At 36.6% G+C, this 21,710-nt stretch overlaps 1 protein-coding gene across 1 annotated transcript in view; it reads left to right on the top strand.

Annotated features, from left to right (window-relative positions):
• Nucleotides 1-9,386: 9,386 nt before the first annotated feature.
• Roc1a (Regulator of cullins 1a) overlaps nt 9,387-21,710 on the top strand; it is a 50,392-nt gene continuing 38,068 nt past the window's right edge. Inside the window, exons 1-2 of the mRNA XM_090393593.1 lie at nt 9,387-9,535; nt 9,978-10,005. Of these exons, the coding sequence (XP_090249719.1) occupies nt 9,431-9,535; nt 9,978-10,005 (133 nt within the window). The 5' untranslated portion in view covers nt 9,387-9,430. The remainder of the gene's footprint in view (nt 9,536-9,977; nt 10,006-21,710) is intronic.

The following is a 21,710-nucleotide window of genomic DNA, read 5'->3' as shown; positions in this document are numbered from 1 at the left end:
ATATATATAAATCGTATACAAATTTTTTTAAAATTTTTCTCTGGGGTTCAGTGCGCCACTTTTAATCATGCAATCCGCCACTTTTGGCGCATGCGCCATAGATTGGCCATCCCTGATATATGGGATCCAAAAATCTAGTCTTGTAGATTTTTGGTAAGCCATACACTCTGGTTGTTAATGGATGAAGAGACATAATTCCTTTTTAATTCAGTATGCTAATTTTGCTTATTGTGAAGAAAAAGATCATTGGTTTCTTCTGGATTAGCCAAAGTAGGATAACCTTCTAAATTAAATAAGGGAAGAAGCCAAAAGAAAAAATATATCTTGCACCATAGTCCTTGAGTTCTTCAAGTCAGTCATATTCCTGATAATATTCGTTTATGTCCTTCTTTATGTATTATGTCCTTTTTTTATATATATATATATTATATATTTTTTCTTTTTCCGGTCATGCTTTCCTGTGTGAATATGGTTGCTTTTAATGTTCACTACCTCCCCTCAGAGTTTGTACGTGAAAATTTGAACCATCCTGTGTGTGTGTGTGTGTGTATATATATATATATATACACATATATATATATGTATATATATGTGTGTGTAAAAAGACATATGTGTGTGTGTATATATATATATATACACACACACACACATATATGTATGTATATATATATATATGTGTATATATATATATATATATATATATATATATATATATATATATATATATATATATATATATATATATATATATGTGTGTGTGTATATATATATATATATATATATATATATATATACACAGGATGGTTCAAATTTTCACGTACAAACTCTGAGGGGAGGTAGTGAACATTAAAAGCAACCATATTCACACAGGAAAGCATGACCGGAAACGCCACTGGAGGGAACTAACAGGGACACAAAGATACAGAAATAACACAAGGCAGTAAGTAGTGTAAAAAAACTTTATTGGGAGCAACTGAACAGTTCAATAGTAGTTGGATACATAATATGGTTTCACATCAGGTGCTCAAAGTTACGACCATTAGCAGCGATGCATGCCTGACACCGACGATGCATTGATTGCCATACATTTTCGAAAATACTTGGAGTTTCCCGGATATTAGCAGCGGCGATTGCGATTCTTGCCATGAGGTCCATGTCAGAGGCAACAGGCGTTTCGTACACCATGGCTTTAAAGGTTCCACACAGAAAGAAATCAATGCTGGATAAATCAGGTGAGCGTGGAAGCCATGCGCCGGGTCCACCATGCCCAATCCATCAAGCCCCAAAGGACCTGTCCAAATACTGACGCACAGAAATGCCAGAATGGGCTGGAGTCCCGTTCTTGTGGTTCCGACAAGTCCCCGTCGTGCTGGAACTACATCTGCCGACGCACTCATTGGAACATTGTTCAGTAAATCCGGCAGAACGTCTTCCCAGAAAGGTCTGATACTTCTGGGCGTCCAGTCTGGGTGGTAACAGGTATGTGCCAACTAAACGTTCAGCGACGATACCTTCCCATACGTTAATGGCGAAGCCTTGTTGTGCAGCATGTGATCGCACAGCGTTTGGGTTCTCATGGGCCCACATATGAGCATCGTGGTAAATGAAGCTTCGTCCGTGAACAAAACGCAAGTTGGAAAATCCGGGTCTAACTCACTTTTCTGCAGAAATCACACGCGAATTCCACATGGCGAGGATAATCTTCGGCCATCAGTAACTGGACCCGTTGCAGATGAAATGGATGTAAGGACTCAGAGTACAAAACGCGCAATACACTGGATCGAGATACTCCTATAGCAGAGGCAACAGCCCGTGTGCTTGTCTCTGGCTTATTGTCCATTGTATGCAACACCTCCTCTTCCATGGCGGATTTCGATCGTGGCCGCCCACTATCATGTCTGCGATCCCTGAATGATCCATAGTCACACAGATTCTGATGCAAATGCGCAAACATTTCTTAATGCGGTACACGTCTGTTTGGGTACCTTTCGCGATGCATTTGTACAGCGGTTCATCCATTACCGTCAGCTAACCCTTAAACGAGTTGCATGTCTGCCATCTCAGCGTTCGTTAAACGACGTATATTCTTCGTGCGACGTCGAAAGTTTAAATGAGGAAGTCCCAATTGCTCACCTGGAGCGCTGGCGAACAGCGCCACCTATCACTTTCTGGTGGCGTTTCCGGTCATGCTTTCCTATGTGAATATGGTTGATTTCGATGTCCTTTACTTCCTCTGAAAGTTTGTACATGGAATTTTGAACCATCCTGGATATATATATACAGGGTGTTCGGGATAAATTTGACAGTTTCGTAAGGAAAAAGAAAATCTTCTTTGTATCTATTAAATTTAATGAATTGACAAAAAAACATTACAGGCAGAGTTAATTACAATACTATCAACAAGATTTACTCAAAATAACCACCATTAGCATCGATCACAGCTTCAATTCTGCTTCGGTACCTCGAACAAGCTGATGCTACAGTCTCCCTGGGAAGGGCCGCAAAAACTGTTTTAATTTTATCCATTAACTGGGCTTTTGTATTACTGGAAGTGCGATTGGTGTCTTTTTCAACTGCGCCCCATACAAAATAATCCATGGGGTTAAGGTCTGGGGAGTTTGGAGGCCAAACATTTGGACTGGTGAAGTCGTAGAAATTTTCAGACAACCATTTTTGACTTTTCCCAGAGGTGTGGCAAGGGGCCGAATCCTGCTGCCATACATACGGCCTACCATTGGCTACCCTTGTTATCCAGGGCTTGACTACAGTTAGCAACTCCACGAACAAAGCCCGAATTCCAATGCCAGGGTTCTTCAACACCTGTTCCTGCAGATTTGCGAGGAATTCTGCTATACGAAGGCAATCAGATCGTCTGCTAGGGATCTTTCTTCTTGCTACATCCTCGTAGTCACCATTGCAAGTCTCTAGTTCATGCCTGATTGTTTTTACTGTATTCAGGGAGCATTGGGCAGCAGTCGTAATATCCTTATTTTGATGGCGGGCACGAATCATCATGATACAAGTTATTCTCTTCCATGATTCAGGTGGGTTCCAGCTATCCATCCTTTCTGACATCTTGTATATGAATGAAGAAGGGTCCAAACTTTTAAATGAAGAGAAGTGTGTGTTAATACATGTAACTTACGGAAAAATATAATTAATTATAAATATGTCAAATTTATCCCGAACACCCTGTATATATATATACAGTATATATCGAATGTTGAATTTGTTGCTTTGAGAAAGATGGGGTGTATGATTGTATGCACTTAGTGACATCTGGCTCTCAAAATCGAATGTATTAACTGGAATCCAATGACACAGTACTCTTTAGGAAGGACAGTAGAAATAGAAGACGAGGAATTCCAACTAATGATATCAGATGATTTCAGTCCATTTATGATAGAAACTCAAGTTCGAGTCTATCTGGTATGAAGTGAAGTATCGTAAGTCTAATACGATAATGTGGGGTATTGTTGGGGAGCTGTTTAGTTGATGGGGACGAAGGGATGGGGGGATCGTAAAAGTACACTATGTGTTACTAGCAACCATTATCAGCCACTTATATTATACAATCATTGATTGGGTAGGAGAGAAAAATGATGATAAGAATGAAGGAGAATTTATTCAGGTGCTGCAAGACAACTTTGCGCAACTTTCTAAAAGGAATATGTGAAAGAAGCAGCTCGTCTCCAAAGAGTTTTGGATTTGATGGAAAAAGTCAGAAGAGGACTCGGTTAAGGACGTCACTGTTTTGCCACCATTGTTGAATGATCATGTCGTAGTGATAAGAATAAGGATAAGAATTAAACCTGGATAAGAATTAAATCCATAGATATTTTAATTAGGACTTGCTACATTGTGAACCACAAAGCTGGTAAGTATGAAATACTCCACAGAATATTATGTCCATTCGTATGGTATTGTTTACTGAGAATGAAAATGATATCAGCAGTGCATGGGATGCTTTGTAAACATGATTAAATAATGTTGTATCTGAGTGTTTCCATAGAGTTCGAAGAACATATAGTATGACGTGAAATGAAACTGCAACCTTATTAACAATAGATCCATAAGACGAGAATAGTGTAGAACAAATATCGTGGGGGGGTAAGATAGGCTGACCATAAGTACCGTTTTGAACAGAACAGTTCCGTTTTTTTTTTTCGTATTATCTGGCTGTCCCGTCGTATTAATAAAAATGTCAATTTTGTCCTGTTTTTAATAAAAACTATAAATACTTTCATATTGGTTAATCATAAATTATTCATAACTTATAATTATATATCAATATTATGGATACCAGTAATTTGTATAGCCATCTAGTCCCATTGTTCGATACTAAATATCGATATTTGCAGTGATTTATTCAGAGAAAATTTGAAAAAAAAAATAAATAAAAAATACATGTTGGCAACATTTGCACGTCTCAGAAGCGGCGCCTGTTCTTCTGTAGCGTTAGTTTTTGTTTTGCCTGTATGCTAACCGGTGACTTTGTTATTCAACGTTGGTGGTTTAAATTTCATATTTTTTAAAGTTTTAAGCCATATTTTTTAAAGCTTTAAGTCTATCCTTGCAATGTCAAAGAGGCGAAACCGCATTTTTAATGAGGATCTCCAGAAAGAATTCAGATTTATTTGACAAGCTGTGTACAAGTGATGGAACAAAAGTACAGTTTTTTTTTTTTCTGAAATGAGCGAAAAACGCCTAAATTTTTAAGACTTTTGTGATATTGTAGAGTTTATTCGAGTGGCGGCCGGTGAAAATTTTAAGTGGGGGTACTGCATATACAAAATTTTAAAAAAATAATAATAAATAAATTCTTTTTTTTCCTAATCAGTAACCAATTTAGAGACTGTGTAGCTCAGTGGGTGTGGCGTTTGCATTCCACGGCGCTTGGCCGCACGAAGGAAGACTTGGTTTCGAGTCTAGTCGGCGACTAGAGGGAATTTTTCTAAGCCTTCTTTCGACCGGTTCCCGAGTTAGTCGATCTCTGGCACGGGCAAGCGGGTTTTTCCTCCCAGAAACTCGGGTTTTTCGTCCCGTAAACTCAAGAAAATCGACCGTAGAACCCACATTATTTCAGACATGAAATATATTGTGTTAAGGTTAGGGACCACGAGATGGCGGCACATTTGAGCGGTCTCTCTTCACTGTGTACCGCTTAATTAGTGATAGCCTTGGGTCATCTATCTCTGATTGGTACCAGTGGAGATTGAACTGCCCACTCAGTCTCCAAAAGTTAGATAGGGCTAAATGGCCTCGCCTACTCCCGTATACGGAAATAAAAAGGCGTTAGCTGATTTTTTTTTGTAACCACTTTATTAATAAATAAATTTACATATTAAAAAATTGCTTTATTAAAAATATTTCACCCTCACCACGAACAAACACCAATAATAAAAGTTTCGTATCTCACAAAAATAACGCGCAAGCATACGATACACTGCCCAAACAGGCAGTGTCAGAATGGCTTGTAATGTGCAATCACAAGCGCAAACGAATATCGGCGAGATGACTGCATTGAACAAACACGATAATTCTGACACTGCGTTAGATCGCAGTGTATTTGTTTCGTGTAACGATAATTGAAAAGTATAATTCTTTTCATATTTTCGACAGTGACACTCTTCATAATTCAGCCTTGTATCTATAATAAATAAATAATTATATGTTATTTTGACAAAATAAAATAAGATTTGCAAAAAATAGTTCACCCTCACCACGAACACGCACCAATAATAAAAGTTTCGCAGCCAGACTCACGGAAATATCGCGCGCAAGCATACGATACACTGCTCAAACTAGCATGTGTCGGAATGACTTGAACCGTGCAATCACAAGCTCAAACGAATATCGGCGAGTCTGACTGCGATTGGTTGAACGTGATAATATGAACACTGCGTTAAATTGCAGTGTATTCGTTTCGTAATCTAAAGAGTTAATCGAACAATTCCAATTATTAATTCGAATTGTTCGAATTAATAATTTCGAATTTTTGTTTCGAATTAATAATTTCGAATTTCGAAATTATGTTTCGAACTGTCGAAACATAAGCTGTAACCTTTAACATGTTGTATTGCATTTGTATAATGTCGTAAGCATTGTTATTATTTATAAACACAAACAAAATTTAAAATTTTCATTTTTTCCTTGGGGGTGCTGCAGTGTCGTAGTAGTACTTACATACGGGCGCCACTGGTTTATTCTTTGTCTTTCAGCAAATACAGCACCTGTTGAGAGAATATCCTGTGTTATGAATAGTATGTGATCAAAGGAGAAATCTAGATTAAATATTGAGACAATGAGGGCTCTGTTAGTTGTAAGACAAAATTGTATCATGGAGTGTGAGAAGTTTTGTGATAAGATGTTGAAAGACCGAAATTTGCTGCGTAAGATCACTTCATCGGAGAAATATTCATGGTACTATCGTGGTGAAATACAGTCCCCCTCTACGTCTACCTAAATTTTTGTATGGGTTCTGTCACTGAAGAATAATGGTAAGCTCAATATAAAAATAAAAATCAGCTAACGCCTTTTTTTTTTTTAATTCCCGTATACGGGGAGTAGGCGAGGCCATTTAGCCCTATCTAACTTTTGGAGACTGAGTGGGCAGTTCAATCTCCACTGGTACCAATCAGAGATAGATGGCCCAAGGCTATCACTAATTAAGCGGTACTCAGTGAAGAGAGACGGCTCAAATGTGCCGCCATCTCGTGGTCCCTAACCCTAACACAATATAGTTAATGTCTGAAATAATGTGGGTTCTACGGTCGATTTTCTTGAGTTTACAGGACGAAAAACCCGAGTTTCCGGGAGGAAAAACCTGCTTGCCCGTGCGAGAGATCGACTAACTCGGGACCCGGTCGAAAAAAGGCTTAGAAAAATTTCCTCTAGTCGCCGACTAGACTCGAAACCAAGTCTTCCTTCGTGCGGCCAAGCGCCGTGGTTGGCAAACGCCACATCCACTGAGCTACACAGGCTTTTTTTTTATTACTTTTTCATTTATGCAGAATATTACATAACACCCGTCCCATTTTTGCCATCCCAATGTCCCGTTTATGTCTCAAGGAAATATAGTCAGCCTAGGGTAAGAGGAGTTACGAAGTATGTAAATCGCAGGTTAGAAATTTACGAGTATTTTACGGAAAGATAAGTCTGAGTATGAAAAGAAATTGGCTGTGCAAACTAATAGCCAACAGAGTTATTATACTACAAGTAAAGTAAATAATGAATTTGGAGAAATAATTTTACTGAATGCAGACACTATCCTTTTGTCAGAAGCTGATGAGGTCATTCCACTATCTTTCAGCTTGGTATAGGCAACATGCCACACAGTACTACCACTAACATTGGATAAACACAGAGAGGGGGGGGTACATAGAACAGTTCTAAAGTTGTTGCATAACCTGGATAAGAATTCGGCAAGAGAATCACATGAAATATCTGCATCTATGTTAATGGAATGCTGCGGCAAATTGGTGAGGACCTCAATATGTTTGTATAATTTGATTCCCAATTCAGAAGCGATTCATACAGGAATTGGATCTTTAATATGTAATACACGATAATCTCAGGGCATAAATGTGACGAAAAGACTAATGCTGTCACATACTATCACTAAGTCATCTTTTAGCCTTTTTTTTAATGGCTAAAAGATGAAATGGATTATTGAATGTTACTGTATGTTTAACATTCAATCTGTCAGTATTTCTGGAGTGGTTGTGAACGTTACAGAGAAGTGAAGAAATTACATACAAAAATGGGCTGCCACACAAGCTTTACTTTGCAAAGAACAGCACGAATTTACTAAAAGGAGGTCATGTCTGAGGAATTCACATGAAAATATGTTGAATAAACTGGAGAATATGGGATTGGAATATTAACTATTGATATGGTTATGTAAGTAGCTGGTGCACGTGTGGCGTGTGTATGTGTGTTGTTTGGGGTGGTGAGTTTCCATATTTAAGGTGACCAGCTGTGTATTATAGAGATAATTCCTTTGAGTATTGTTGTTGAGTCTATATTTTATTGATATTGAGAAGGGCCTGACAGGAGATGTTGAATTATTTGTTGATGATGATGCAAAATAGGCAAGGTAATCAAGGATGCTACTAAAATCTAGCACTTACTAAATGATTTGAAAGGGCTGGAAATGTGGGCAAATGATAATGGTTTACAATTCAATGTTGGTTGTATAAAATTATGTCGTTTGGCTTGATGAGATTTCCAATAGCATATTGTATTGGTGGATTATATTTTAAGAACTGATGAGGTTAGGAATTTGGCGTTATGATGTATAGGAATTTGAAATGCAAAGGGCACAAAGCGAAAATTGCAAATGCAATTCAAAGGATAATAGCGACATTGAAACGATCATCGGTATGTAACGATGAAGATGCCATTTTGCCTCTTTACAAGACACTGATATGACCACACCTGGACTACTGTCACATATTTGATCTTCTGGTTATGCAAGAAAAAGAAGCAGTGGAAGGGGCTGCAAAGAAGAGTTATAAAGGACCGGGATTATGAAATGTAGATTAAAATGATAAATTGATAGCATTTGGACTGCAGACATCGGCACACTTGAGAAAGAAGGGTGATATCATTGAAGCAAGTCAAGTTCTGAAAGGATGTTATAAGTTATTGGTGAGTAAAACTTTTCATCTTATAGAAGGTGGAGAGAGGGAAGGAACATCCCTGGAAGTTAAATTTGTATGAGGTTAGGAATGTGGTGAGTGCTGCATTTTATCTCTCACAGAGCAAATGGTGAGTGAAACAGTCTGCCTGTTGAAGTAGTGAATGAATCTAGCGTGAATGAGTTTAAGGCGAAGTATGATAGATTATGTATGAATGTCAAATAGTTGTGATGAATATGATTTGGGGCCTCCCTCGATGAGTTTTAACTCACTGTGGGGGGTGGCCTTTGATGATGATTATGATGATGATATAGTGTGGTTTTATTTGCGAATTATTCAGAACGAAAAATCGAGTTTCAGGGAAAAAGAAACTGTGCTGCCTCATTATTATTATTATTATTATTATTATTATTATTATTATTATTATTATTATTATTATTATTATTATTATTAATGCATTAAATTATTATATTAATGAATTATATTATTATACTAATGCATACCGAAAAGTAATTTTTATAGCTTTTTACTAGGTTTATTAAAGTTTTTGTTGTTTCAGCAAAATTAAATGTAAGAAGAATCAAAATCTAATTATCCGCACAATAAATGAAGTATTATTAATTTTGTTTTGATTCCTGTATATTATCAAAACACGGAAGCTTTAATTCAAATTTTAATTAAATTAATAATTTGTGTATCACAAAACCTTAGAGGGCGCATTACACTCGTTGTTTAATCAACGCCTTTTACATAAAATAAGACGTTCGAAATTTGTGTTCCTCGTAATTATGGCCTCCGCGATGGAATTAGATGAAGATGACAGTGAACAACCCGAAATATCTTCAACGGCCAGTACTTCTAGAGGAGAAAAAAAGCGATTTGAAGTGAAAAAGGTAAAGATAATGCGCATTTATTATTTTTTAATGAATAGCAGTATGATTTAGTGTTAGTCGCAGGTGCATAACCGATATATAACTTAATTGCATAAAACGACAACCGAATCGTTGAGATAGTATAGAAATGTAAACGTAATTCGTTTATAAACTGAAATTATCATTTAAAATTTCAGACGAGCTTTTTTTAGATCAAGAATCATTGCTAGTGAACATTTCGTAGGTCAGGACTAATGCTTGCACCCTCAAAGTGTTGCATTGTTTCAATTGCGATTACCTCAACTTTTTTTTCAGAAGAAACCCCAAATTTCATAATGATTATTTACTACTTATATTTCATGAAACAGAATTATGTAATGTTTTGTGTTAAAGGTGTATGTTATAGTTTTGTGGGACCTATTTGCTTATCATTTTATAGATATATATATTTATTTATTTACAGTGGAATGCTGTCGCTCTTTGGGCCTGGGGTAAGTACTTTGAACCTTGGATATGTATTTTTTTTTTACAATACTGATATTAGGATAAGGTTAAAATTTAACTCTTGGCGCGATTTAACATTGGCGCGAAAATTATGAAGAAAATCACATCAATCTTGCTTCTTTATCAAATTAGAACATCGATCAAAATTTCTGGGCCATCAATAGTTTATTATTTTTCAATTTATTTAGCATCCATTTAAATTAAAACTGGTGTATGGTGGCATAGATGAAAGAAAATGATTAATAACAATGTTATAGATAAATGATAAGGAATCTCGTTGTCTAATGCTAAGTATAGAAGGAATATACCATGTTTTATCTCCAATAGTAATTTGTTATGGATGACTTACTATATAACTCAAATCTTTTCTTTAAAAAGAACAGGAGAGCCACTCCTTGAAAACACTTCAGTAATGACAATATGGGAGACATTGTCAAGATTTCTATAAATCCAGCAAAGCAATTGTAAGTGGCACTCATTGAGCTTCAGAAATTAAGGCAATTAGTTAGTTGATATTTTTGGTTCATCTATCGGTAGAAATGAAGATTCTTTGCTTAACATCGGAGGGAAATATCTTCTATAAATGCTTTACCAGTAATTTATGGAATAGTCTAAGAAATATAGGAATCATCTAAGACGTAATAGTCTAAGAAATATGCCAATCACCTCTCTCTGTATTGCGAGAGATGATTGGCATTTGGTTTTTTTTTACCTTAAGAACATTTTATTTATTGGAGTTCAATAGCCTTATCCATTAATAACTTTTGAAGTGAACAATTTGAGCAGCAGATGAGGTGTGAGAAGTCTGAAGACACTGCGGTGGCATATGAATTTTTATCACTTGATGTTAACACCATGACTGGACTTTCAGAAATCCATTTAACCACTCTCCACAGCAAGTTTTTCTTAAAACATTTAATTTACTGCCATGGCTGGCTGCCAACAAATTTAGCAGAGGTTTTATTTCTAGGGAGTTGAAAATAAAACTTAAAGTTCAAATTTTTTTTTTTTTTTTTTTTGAAGGACTTTGTATTAATTGTTAACGTAACCTGCTAGTATCCCAATCTCCTTCCCCCCCCTCTCAACAGTTCTGTCATAACATAACAATTGATAACTTTTAGACATCCTTATTTCTATGTGAAAGACAATCGTATCCAATTTCATGTTTCAGAAATTTAATTTCTCTCACGGCAATGAGTTCTTTTCACTCCAATATGTCATTCTTCCAGTTTTTGTTCATCATGAAAGAATTACAAGCCACAATTATGTGTTATTGTTACAGAACTTTACTTGAAAATAGTAAATCTCACATGCTTCAAGATAAGCAAGTACATTTTTCATATCATGAATACATTTAAATTAAGCTACAGTGATTTTTGATAAATGAATTTTAAAATCATTTTTAAAAAAAATTAATTGTATTTATGATTTTGTTAACAAAATAAACCAGTAATTATAAACAAATTAAAATTGGTATAATCTAATTAAATACTGCTGTACATGTATACATCTTTTTCTTCCCATACCTTTTTATCCTTTAACTAGGTGCAAAGTTGTAATATAGTATTGTCATAAACTTCTTTTCACACCTCACAACATAAAATATCTTAGTGTAATTAAATGCTTTGAAAATTTTGTATAACGAAAATGCAATTATCTTGCAAACACAAGTCAGAGACCAAGTTATGTGACCGAGTACATTGAAACAAGTGTGTCTGGCTCCGCATTGAATGCCGACTAATTTATTTTTGTGAATTTTATTATTACTCTTTCCTGTTAAATTATAGTTTATAGATAATTTATATAAATTCACCTTTCATTAGAAAAAACAAATGTGTTGTGAAAAGCTGTGTTCCAGGCCACAATTATGTGTTTTACATTTTAAATCCACCTTAAAGAAAAGCATATTTCTCTATTATTATACGTAACGTATAGTGAGAATTAAAGAATATTACTTTTTATTTTTTTAAATAACATTTGATTTAAAAAAAAAAAAAAACCTATAACAATATTCATGTAAAGTAAGCTGATACTGTGGGTGAGTAATTTTTTTTTTCTTTCCCTATTAGATCATGAATCAAATTCCTGATATATACCCTTGGAGGGGGGATACAGGATAATTGTGATAGTACATGAAAAAGTTACACCATTACTAACTGCCAATCAACAATTTTCCTCCAAATTAATCTTTCATCTATCAAGATTCTAATGTTATTAGATCTTATATTTCTGTCTTTTAAGGCAATTTTTACTCTATCAATCCACGTATATCTTAATCTTCCTCTGGATCTTTTTCTTGCAAAGAACACTTGTTTTGCTAATCTTTTTTTCTCTTATTCTGTTTAAGTGACCATACCACCCGAGATTAGCTCTGCTAACCTATTCTTGAATTCTAACAGTGGTAAGTTCTTTCCTAATATCCTTATTTTATTTCTAATCTGATACTGCCATTGATGCCATCTGTTCACTCCATTTAATATTTCTCAGAACCCAGTTTTTATCAAGTATTTTATTTTGTCGTAGACACCAGGGGGCTTACCCCCCACCCCAGTGTGGGTGGGTGGGTGGCACCAGATAGGAATCTGGTGCACAAACAAACTTTCAGGACAATTGGAGAAATGCAAGGAGACTTGTGTCTAATTTGGACAGTATTTTTCTGATCTCTTCCTGGCAAAAGGATATAGTTGGCATTATATATTGGGCATCTGGAATGGTTGGGACATTTACCATTGTTAGTTATGCATGCATTGGAAGCAAAGTGTCATTGGCTTTCTCTAATAATGCAGGAGTGCCTCAGGGTTCAGTTCTATTGTCTGTCCTCTTTCTTTTATATATAAATGACTTTCTCATTGACCAGTAGCTCCTATCCATAGTTTTTCTGATGGAACCTTGTTCTTCCTTCTCATCTGACAAATCATGGAGTGCACAAACATCTAAGCTGCAAGAAAGAAGAAACCCATTTACATTTTTTTTTTTTTTGACCAGCTAGAGATTGTAGGCTTTGGAAAACACTGAGAAAGGTCATTCCAGAAAACAGGTACATGAAATAAAAGAGGAAGCATGTTCAGTGCATTTGCAGTTGGACTGAAAAGAGGAGTTTAGGATGCTGCTCAGCGGCACACTCAAGATTTAATCTTGGGGGGGGGGGGCAAAATCTACCCGTGATCTCCTCTGGTCCGGCTCGGGAAACAAAGTAGCACCCAAGCACTACTTCGTTCACAATGGCCAGGATTCCAGAGCACTATAGGGTATTCCCACCTTGTGACTGCTAATTCATAAGTAGCATAGAAATAGAAGACATGACACGACATAAATTTTTTTTAAAAAAATGAATTTTAATTAGGGAAGGATTTTTAGAAATTTTTCTAGTGTTGTTTCCTTTTTCTTCTGGAGGGGGCCAGGGCCCCTTGGCCCCCTCCTTGGGTGTGCCAATGCTCTTGCTTAGATTCCATTGGGAACAAAACTATGCAATACAGAATCTACCCGTGATCTCCTCTGGTCCGGCTCGGGAAACAAAGTAGCACCCAAGCACTACTTCGTTCACAATGGCCAGGATTCCAGAGCACTATAGGGTATTCCCACCTTGTGACCGCTAATTCATAAGTAGCATAGAAATAGAAGACATGACACGACATAAATTTTTTAAAAAAATGAATTTTAATTAGGGAAGGATTTTTAGAAATTTTTCTAGTGTTTCCTTTTTCTTCTGGAGGGGGCCAGGGCCCCTTGGCCCCCTCCTTGGGTGTGCCAATGCTGTTGCTTAGATTCCATTGGGAACAAAACTATGCAATACAGAATATTTAATTGTATTAGGTTTTTTGTGCATTTAGTACTTTTAAAAATGATAGGTGAAATATTTCTTACAGGTTCATTTTATTTAGTTTCTAATAACTTATAGAACTTGTTTTGCAGAATGTAACTCTGCTAATCCCTTCTATAAATAGATTGAGTTACTAATTGCAAATGTTGTGTGTGTGTGTGTGTGTGTAGTGTAATGGTGAAATTTGAGTCGAAGCAGATTGCTCTGTAATGTTTATAATTGAATCTAAGGAAGGACTGGTATGATCTATTTTAAAGATTCTTTTATAATGTATACTCCTTATTATGGTGGTGCCACGAGTCTAATTAAGCTTGCTATATGCATTTCAGGTGTTATTAAAATTATAAACAAAAGAATGAAATAAGCATTAAATATTAATACAGAACAAATATTCAAAATTCTGTTATGTTACTTATACAGCAAATAATAAAACTACTCGGTACAAAATCATTCAAGTCCTTCCTTAAAAACTTTCCAGTGCACCATTACTGAGCTTTTTGTTATTTGGAGCAGTTAACTGCATTGTGTTTGTGGCTGAGAATTTTTGTTAAGATTCTCATGCACAAATTAGAAAAGGTTTCAATTGTAAAAGAACCTTCAGTAGTCAAAATATGGCACTACAAAGGTGTCAGCTGGGACAACCTCTGACTTCTGTTCCTCCTTCCCATGGTCTGACTACTGCTTCATTTCTACTAATCCAAACACCTTGCACCAAATAACCGAGATCACACTCACAGGAATGAAGGCTTTCATTACCTATTCACTTCAAATTCTCAGCCATCATCCAGGCCTTGGTTCTCAAAAAAGTGTGCCAAGGCTGCAAAAGGAAAAACTTTTGCTTACAACAACAGGCTCAAGACAAACTCCAGCTGGCCTCTCTGCCTATATTGCAGCCCACAACAATTGCAAAAGAATCATCACAAAGTCAGACTTTGAACAGCTAAATGCTGCAAACTCATCTTCTGCCCAAATTGCAGTCACTCATTCCTTTTGGTTCCTTGCCAAGGCCATTGGATGCAACTTTTTGCCCACCCAGGTTTCCACCACTCCCATATCCAGATGGTACTATAGTCACCTCATCAAAAGTCATGGCCAACTTACTTGCATAACTCTTCTCTTCCAATTCCTGCATTGATGACCTGGTAAAAGTTCCTTCCACTACACAAAGAATTGCTCCATTCATGTCTCCCATAGTCTTATGACAAAGAAATCTGAAGAATCCTGATAACCTGAACTCAAACAAGGCATCTGATCCTGATGGTATTCTCTCCTGTTGTGTTACAAAAAAATTGTACCCCAGAACTAACACCCATCCTGTATAGTCTTTTCAATATACCCTACTCAACTGGCATCCACCCAGCAACATGGAAACAAGTCCACATCCAGCCCGTCCTGAAGAAAGGTGATGAAAGTCAACCATTGAACTATTGTCCAATTGCTCTCACTTCTGTTCTCTCAAATTATGGAGGTCATCAACAAACGATTCTTGAACCACCAACTAATCAGTGACCAGCAGTATGGATTCTGCCACTCATGATCTGCTGCTGATCTTGCTTTCACCACCCACCTATGGACTCGGGCCACGGAGAAGCCCACATGGTTGCCCTTGACATCCTAAAGCCATTTGATCAGATTTGGCATGGGGGCCTACTTACCAAACTGCCATCCTCGCTCTGCAACTGGATTGCCAACTTACTCGCTACGCATCGTGGTGGAGGGCTTATTATCTTCGGATTTCTCCACCAACAAAGAAGTACCCCAGAGTTCTGTTCTTTCACACACTGTCTTTCTCTTGTATATAAACAACCTGCTCTCACGGACTTTCAGTCCTCTCCATAACTTTGCCGATGGCAGTATACTCCATTCCTCCTTTTCATTTGACAGACCTGCTGGTGCTCAAGTATCCAAATCTTAAATCCTAAATTCAGATCTCCTAGCTGATCTCTTGCGAGAAAGAGCTCGCATTCTTTATGCTTACCTTCAGTATTACTGAGATATTCAAACATGATCAGATTTCCCTTCTTTGACTGACTTGTACCTCTGATCTTTCCTGGCATAACTATATTTCAACTATAGCTCTTGGCTGCCAAAAAAAATAGTGCTTTTTTGCCCAAGAAACTACTACACAACTGCTAACTCTATACAAAGCCCAAATCTGCCCAGCCATGGAATATTGTTTCCATATTTGGGATGATGCACCAAAATCCTAAGATTGCTTAACTATCCAGAAGAGGGCAATCTGGCTAATTAATGATCCTCCTCTCACAGGTGTTCAGTTCTTGCATTGTACCTCTTCTACAGATACTTTCATGGACAGTGCTCTGCTGAATTGGCCACTATTATTTCCCACTCCAAAATCATTAAAGCAAGAGTCACTGCTAACCCTTTTACAGTCCACCTTAAAACTCACCAAACCAACTTCACTGCCTCCTCTTTTATTCCATCTACTTCTGTCCATTGGAAGAGTTTTCTTCACTCTGCCTTCCCCAAACATTACAACTCTCAACTGTCCGAGCAAAATGTGAACAGACTCCTCTCTTCTATTCTTCTTGCCCACTCATAGCATTAGTGTGCTATATAGGTCTCGTGGCCTGTCGTGAGTGGATCAGATATATAAATTAAACTGCTTAGTTTCAAGACTTAAAAACCTTGTGGCTTCTGCTAGGTAAATACGGAAAACATGATAAACTTCCTATAAACTAAGCAAAGCTTATAGGAACCATTACAATGGAAATATGCAGAAACATGAGAGGTGGCACAAGTTAGCTGTTGTCCAGCATTTTGTAGTTGGTTTTGCTGAAAAATTGATGTTATCTGAAAGAATCTGATGAGATATTTCCATTGGGATCATTCCTTGGTTCTTATTAAGAATGCTGTGTGAAAAGATGCCAATGGTAGATTCTTTTTTCTTATGAGAGAAGTTGTCTAACTAGGGCATTGAGCTCTTGTTCCAGTCAGTGTTGTCATAGGGGTGGGGACGTAAGCCAGAGTTGTCTTCTCTGTTACAAACACCTGTCTTATCTCAAAACTTGAGTCTGGCCTGTATGTAAAAGGCTACATGAGATATAGTTTAAATCCAGAAACTGTATATAAGAATAGGTTTACAAGTCACCCTAATATGAGTGTTAAGGAAACTAGTGATCTTAGTAAAAAGGCTATAGAGTATGGAATGAAAACTAGTTGCTCAAGATGGAAATAGCTTTAAGCATATGAACAATGTCTAAGTTTTGTGAAACTTAGTGCAATGAAGATGAACAGAGGTAACAACCACCATAGGCTAACCATTATCAATATTTTTTATGAGTAAGATATCTAGAAAGAGTAGTTTTCTTTCACTTTCTAGTTCCAAAGTAAATTTCATTTTCTGGCTGGAATGAAGTTGATTGAGGTAAGATTTTATGTTCCACCCACAAAAGATTATTAGTAAACCTATAATACACTTGTACTGTGGGTATTTTTATCAATTTGATACATTTATGTAATTTATTCATTTTTACATAGTCTGGAAACCCTGCTCTAGAGACCAAACATTGAACTTTTTCAAATCACTTCAGGCCTCCAATAAGCAGGATGGTGGTCTCACACCAGGAAATGAAATTCAAAAAAAAAAAAATCATCTAACGCCTTTTTATTCCTGTATACGGGGAGTAGACGAGGCCATTTAGCCCTATCTAACTTTTGGAGACTGAGTGGGCAGTTCAATCTCCACTGGTACCAATCAGAGATAGATGGCCCAAGGCTATCACTAATTAAGCGGTACGCAGTGAAGAGAGACGGCTCAAATGTGCCGCCATCTCGTGGTCCCTAACACAATATATTTAATGTCTGAAATAATGTGGGTTCTACGGTCGATTTTCTCGAGTTTACAGGACGAAAAACCCTAGTTTCTGGGAGGAAAAACCCGCTTGCCCGTACCAGAGATCGACTAACTCGGGAACCGGTCGAAAAAAGGCTTAGAGAAAAATTTCCTCTAGTCGCCGACTTGACTCAAAACCAAGTCTTCCTTCGTGCGGCCAAGCGCCGTGGTGTGTAAACGCCACATCCACTGAGCTACACAGGCTCTTGAAATGAAATTCATCTATAGACAATTGCAAACATCCATGCCAACGGCAGGATTCGAACCTGCAACCTGTTGGTTGGATAGCGGGTATGCTAACCACTCAGCTGACTAGGCCAGCAAATCAGTGACATTGTATGCTATGTTTCCAGATGATGAAAATATTAACATGTCTCCACCAGACTGAAAGCTTAAGGTTTGTTGACAGAAATTGCTTTTCAAAATTTTCCACGAATAGGTTAATGCAGGGGTCGCCAAACTTCTTTGACTGTCAACCCCTTCAAGAGTTTCTTACTTTTTATCGACCCCCTCTATTTTACTATTACATAATTATAATAGGACAAGCAGAAAAGAGACATGAGAGTTTTTAAATTGTTTCTTTTTTATAATTAGTGTTTCTTGTATATGTAATATAGTATATATTATTATATTGGCTTAACGTAAAACAGATAAGTTTTTTGTTTTTGACGTCATTCTTAACATTACATATTTCATAGGAGAGATAAATAATATATAAAATTTAATTTAGATGACAAAATAACAATAATACAATCTTCATATAGGTATATATTGGATGTACAAAGCTACCAGTCATTCTCAACTCTTCAACATAGAGAAGTTTAGTTCGTGAATGAATAATGATTGAATTATAATATGCATGTTGATGAACTTTAGAACATTAATGCTCACTTGTATGTCAATGCACAAAAATGAGAACTGGGATCGAATACGTGTAAGTATAAGTAAATAAGCAACCACACGTTGCAATCTCGCTGCCAGGCAGGAACCACCGACATCTGTTTATTGGTAAATACGTCATTTTGGCCTCCATAACTATTTTCATGACCTTGCTCCATCTTACAGGTCCTATTCATGTCACTGTTCCCACAATTCACTCTTAATTGTGTTTGTCATTCAGGATGGAGGCAATCCAAGTTTACCAAATTAAACATTACCCATATGACGATGTCTTATATTTTTCTATCGACCACTTTGGCAGCCACTGGGTTAATGCACAGTGGAGACAAGGGACTACCAATAGTGAGGCCAAAAAGTTTTGAAAAATTATCCACTCCATTTAAAGTAATTGGAGTAGGAGCAGTGCTTGAATAGATTAAGATATCAGGAGGGAAATAACTGCCATAGTTCCTGAACCATGCAGTGACCTATTCATGGAAAATTTTGTTTATTTTTTTTCTTTATTTACCCATAAGAAGCCACAAGGTGTTTGGTGATGAAACTAGTAAGTTAATTTTACTTACTGTAGTTATTTTATTACCATTAAAACTAAGCTAAGCTTTCCCTACTTTATACTTCATTGGTTGAAAGTTTCCTGTCATATATTCTCATGACAATTCTGGGAAATCTTATGATTCTCTATCATAGTAAAATGACTGTTTTAAAGGATGTTTGGTAAACAGTATGCCTTCAGTCAGCCAAGTGGTGAACATAATCTGCTCTCCAACCAAAAGGCTGTGAGTTCAAATCCCACTGTAGGCATGGATGTTTGTGATTGTCTGTGGAAATACTAATGGTAGTGGTGGTGGTGGTGGGCAGTAGATTCCATGATGTAGTTGGTGGAGACAGTTGTAGACTAGGTGCCCTCTCTTGATGAGTCTTCAGACTCCCTGGAGGTGTCATATAGTAATAATTATGCAGGAGCTTCATAGAAAGAGGATGTTATGGAAGAGATATAACAAACAAGTTACCTGTCAATAGCATGAGGAATATAAGATCTAAGCTAGAAAGATGAGCTGTAGTAAAGAGAGAAATTGGTAATATGAAAAGTGATTGGATAAAGCAGAACACTATAGAATTCTAGTGTTATGTTGCTAATTGAAGAAAGGGCGAATATGGAATTTAGTTGTTGAAGATGAACATGAGTTACATCTGCTGAAAATATAATTGAAATGTTGAGTTATTATTTTGTTGGAGTATTTCATGTAGGCAAGGGTTAAAAGTAGTTTTGAAGAGCAATATGAAGGAGAATAGAAGACTGACATTTCAAGAATGGGAACTGTTTACAATATTATGTAACCTTGATGTTAATAAGGCTGTGGGGCTTGATGGGATATCACCACATATACTATAGAAAGGTGTAGAGAGCTGGCAGTGCCTTTTAACTTGGTTGTTCAACAGAGGTCTGGCAATTGAAACAGTCCCAGAAGAGTGGAAAGTGGGAGAAATAGTGCTATTGCAATTTGGTTTTATACATTTCATATTAGTGATATATTTAAATTGAGCAGGATGGGGATAGATGGTAATTTGGTAGATTGGTTATAGGGATCTTGACTGATAAGAGCAGGCAAGGACTATTCAAGTGACTTCTTCTGTCTACCTACCTTCTTGCTTTTATACCTCTCACCGATTTTGTGCCCTGTTCATTTTGCTGATAACAATACACTCAATTCCTTCTCATTTGACAAAACCATGTACTTCTTTAACATCCCATACTTCATGATCTTCTACAACCAGTTTCCATACCATCCTTAAGTGGAATATGAACATCCTAGTTAACTTTGTTGCTACAACAAAATTCCACCTTTTTATTTACTCTCCTGTCCCTCCTTCAGCACCACATGTGGCTTTTCCTGACAAACATTACTTTCCATCTGTCTAGCTAACTATACAAATCTCTTATCCACTCCTGTTAGTATAATGGTGTTTGCTATAAAATAGAGCTCGCTGTATACCATCAGGTACCTTTTTCAAGTTATGTCATTTTTTATCTTTGTGTCCACTACGCCTATGAAGTCTTGTTTATAGCATATGGCCAGGTTTGTCGAGTGGTGGGTGTTTCTGCTTTCCAGTCGCAGTGTGGGTTGAATCCAGCTATTGCTTCGGTGTTTGTGATTGTTTAGGTGGAGGATGAATTTCATCGCCTCCAGTAAGTGGGCTCTCGCCACCCTGCTTATTGGAAGCCTGAAAAAGTTCCATGTTTGGTCTCTAGAGCAGGCTTTCTAAAAATAAATACAAAAATATTAAATCAATAAAAATAGAAAAAAAATCCTTACCCCCAGTGGTTAACCTTTTAATAGTTGCAGTCCCCTAAGTATCTTAATATTTTTGCATTCCCCTAGTTTCTAGTAGCACAATAATAATTGAACTTTTTTTAAAAGAAAAAAAAAAGAAAATAGTGGTTTTACTTATTGATTTATAATGACAAAAATCAGAAAATAGAAATCAACTTTATTTAAATATTACTATAAAAACTTCAGGAAATTTATTTGATTTAGGAAATCAAATAAATTACATTTCTTATGCATTTGTACAAGTATTGTTTAAAACTTCAAAGAATCGCTTCTATCAGAGGGTTCACACGTCCAGTAGACTTGCAGTGTTGCAAGCAGCGAAAAGTCGACTTGTGGCACCTCCACAGAAGAAGCTACTGCATAATTCAGATTACTAATACAAAACGGTACAAGTTAAAACAAAGTAAAATAAAGAGCAAAAAATTATTTTGAGATTTCGAAATTTTAAAAACTAGAAACGTTCTATACATTTTCCACAGCCCCCTTGGTGTGTGTGTGTGGGGGGTTCGCTGGTTAAAGATGCTCTGAAGACCAAAGATGGCTCTCTATTCCCCCCTTTTTTTTTAACAATACCACCATCCTTAATGGCAGTGTCATAGAATGAAAAGCATCTTTTGGCAATTTTAATAGAATTTCACAACTAGAAATAGTTCTTACAAGCAGCCATGTATTAATTTGAGTAATTTAAAACCAGAACTTCTCAGTTAACTTTTCTTTTCTCTGATCCATTTTAATGAAGTTGTGTCTTGTGGACCACCTATATGGTTTTAATCCTAATGCGCG

This window comes from Typopeltis vanoorti, chromosome 6, assembly GCF_054136105.1.
Source record: "Typopeltis vanoorti isolate ZY-2024b chromosome 6, IOZ_Tvanoo_1.0, whole genome shotgun sequence".
NCBI classification, from domain to species: Eukaryota; Metazoa; Arthropoda; class Arachnida; order Uropygi; family Thelyphonidae; genus Typopeltis; species Typopeltis vanoorti.
The sequence above is the reverse complement of the archived record's forward strand: the minus strand, read 5'-3'. Positions and strand labels throughout refer to the sequence as shown.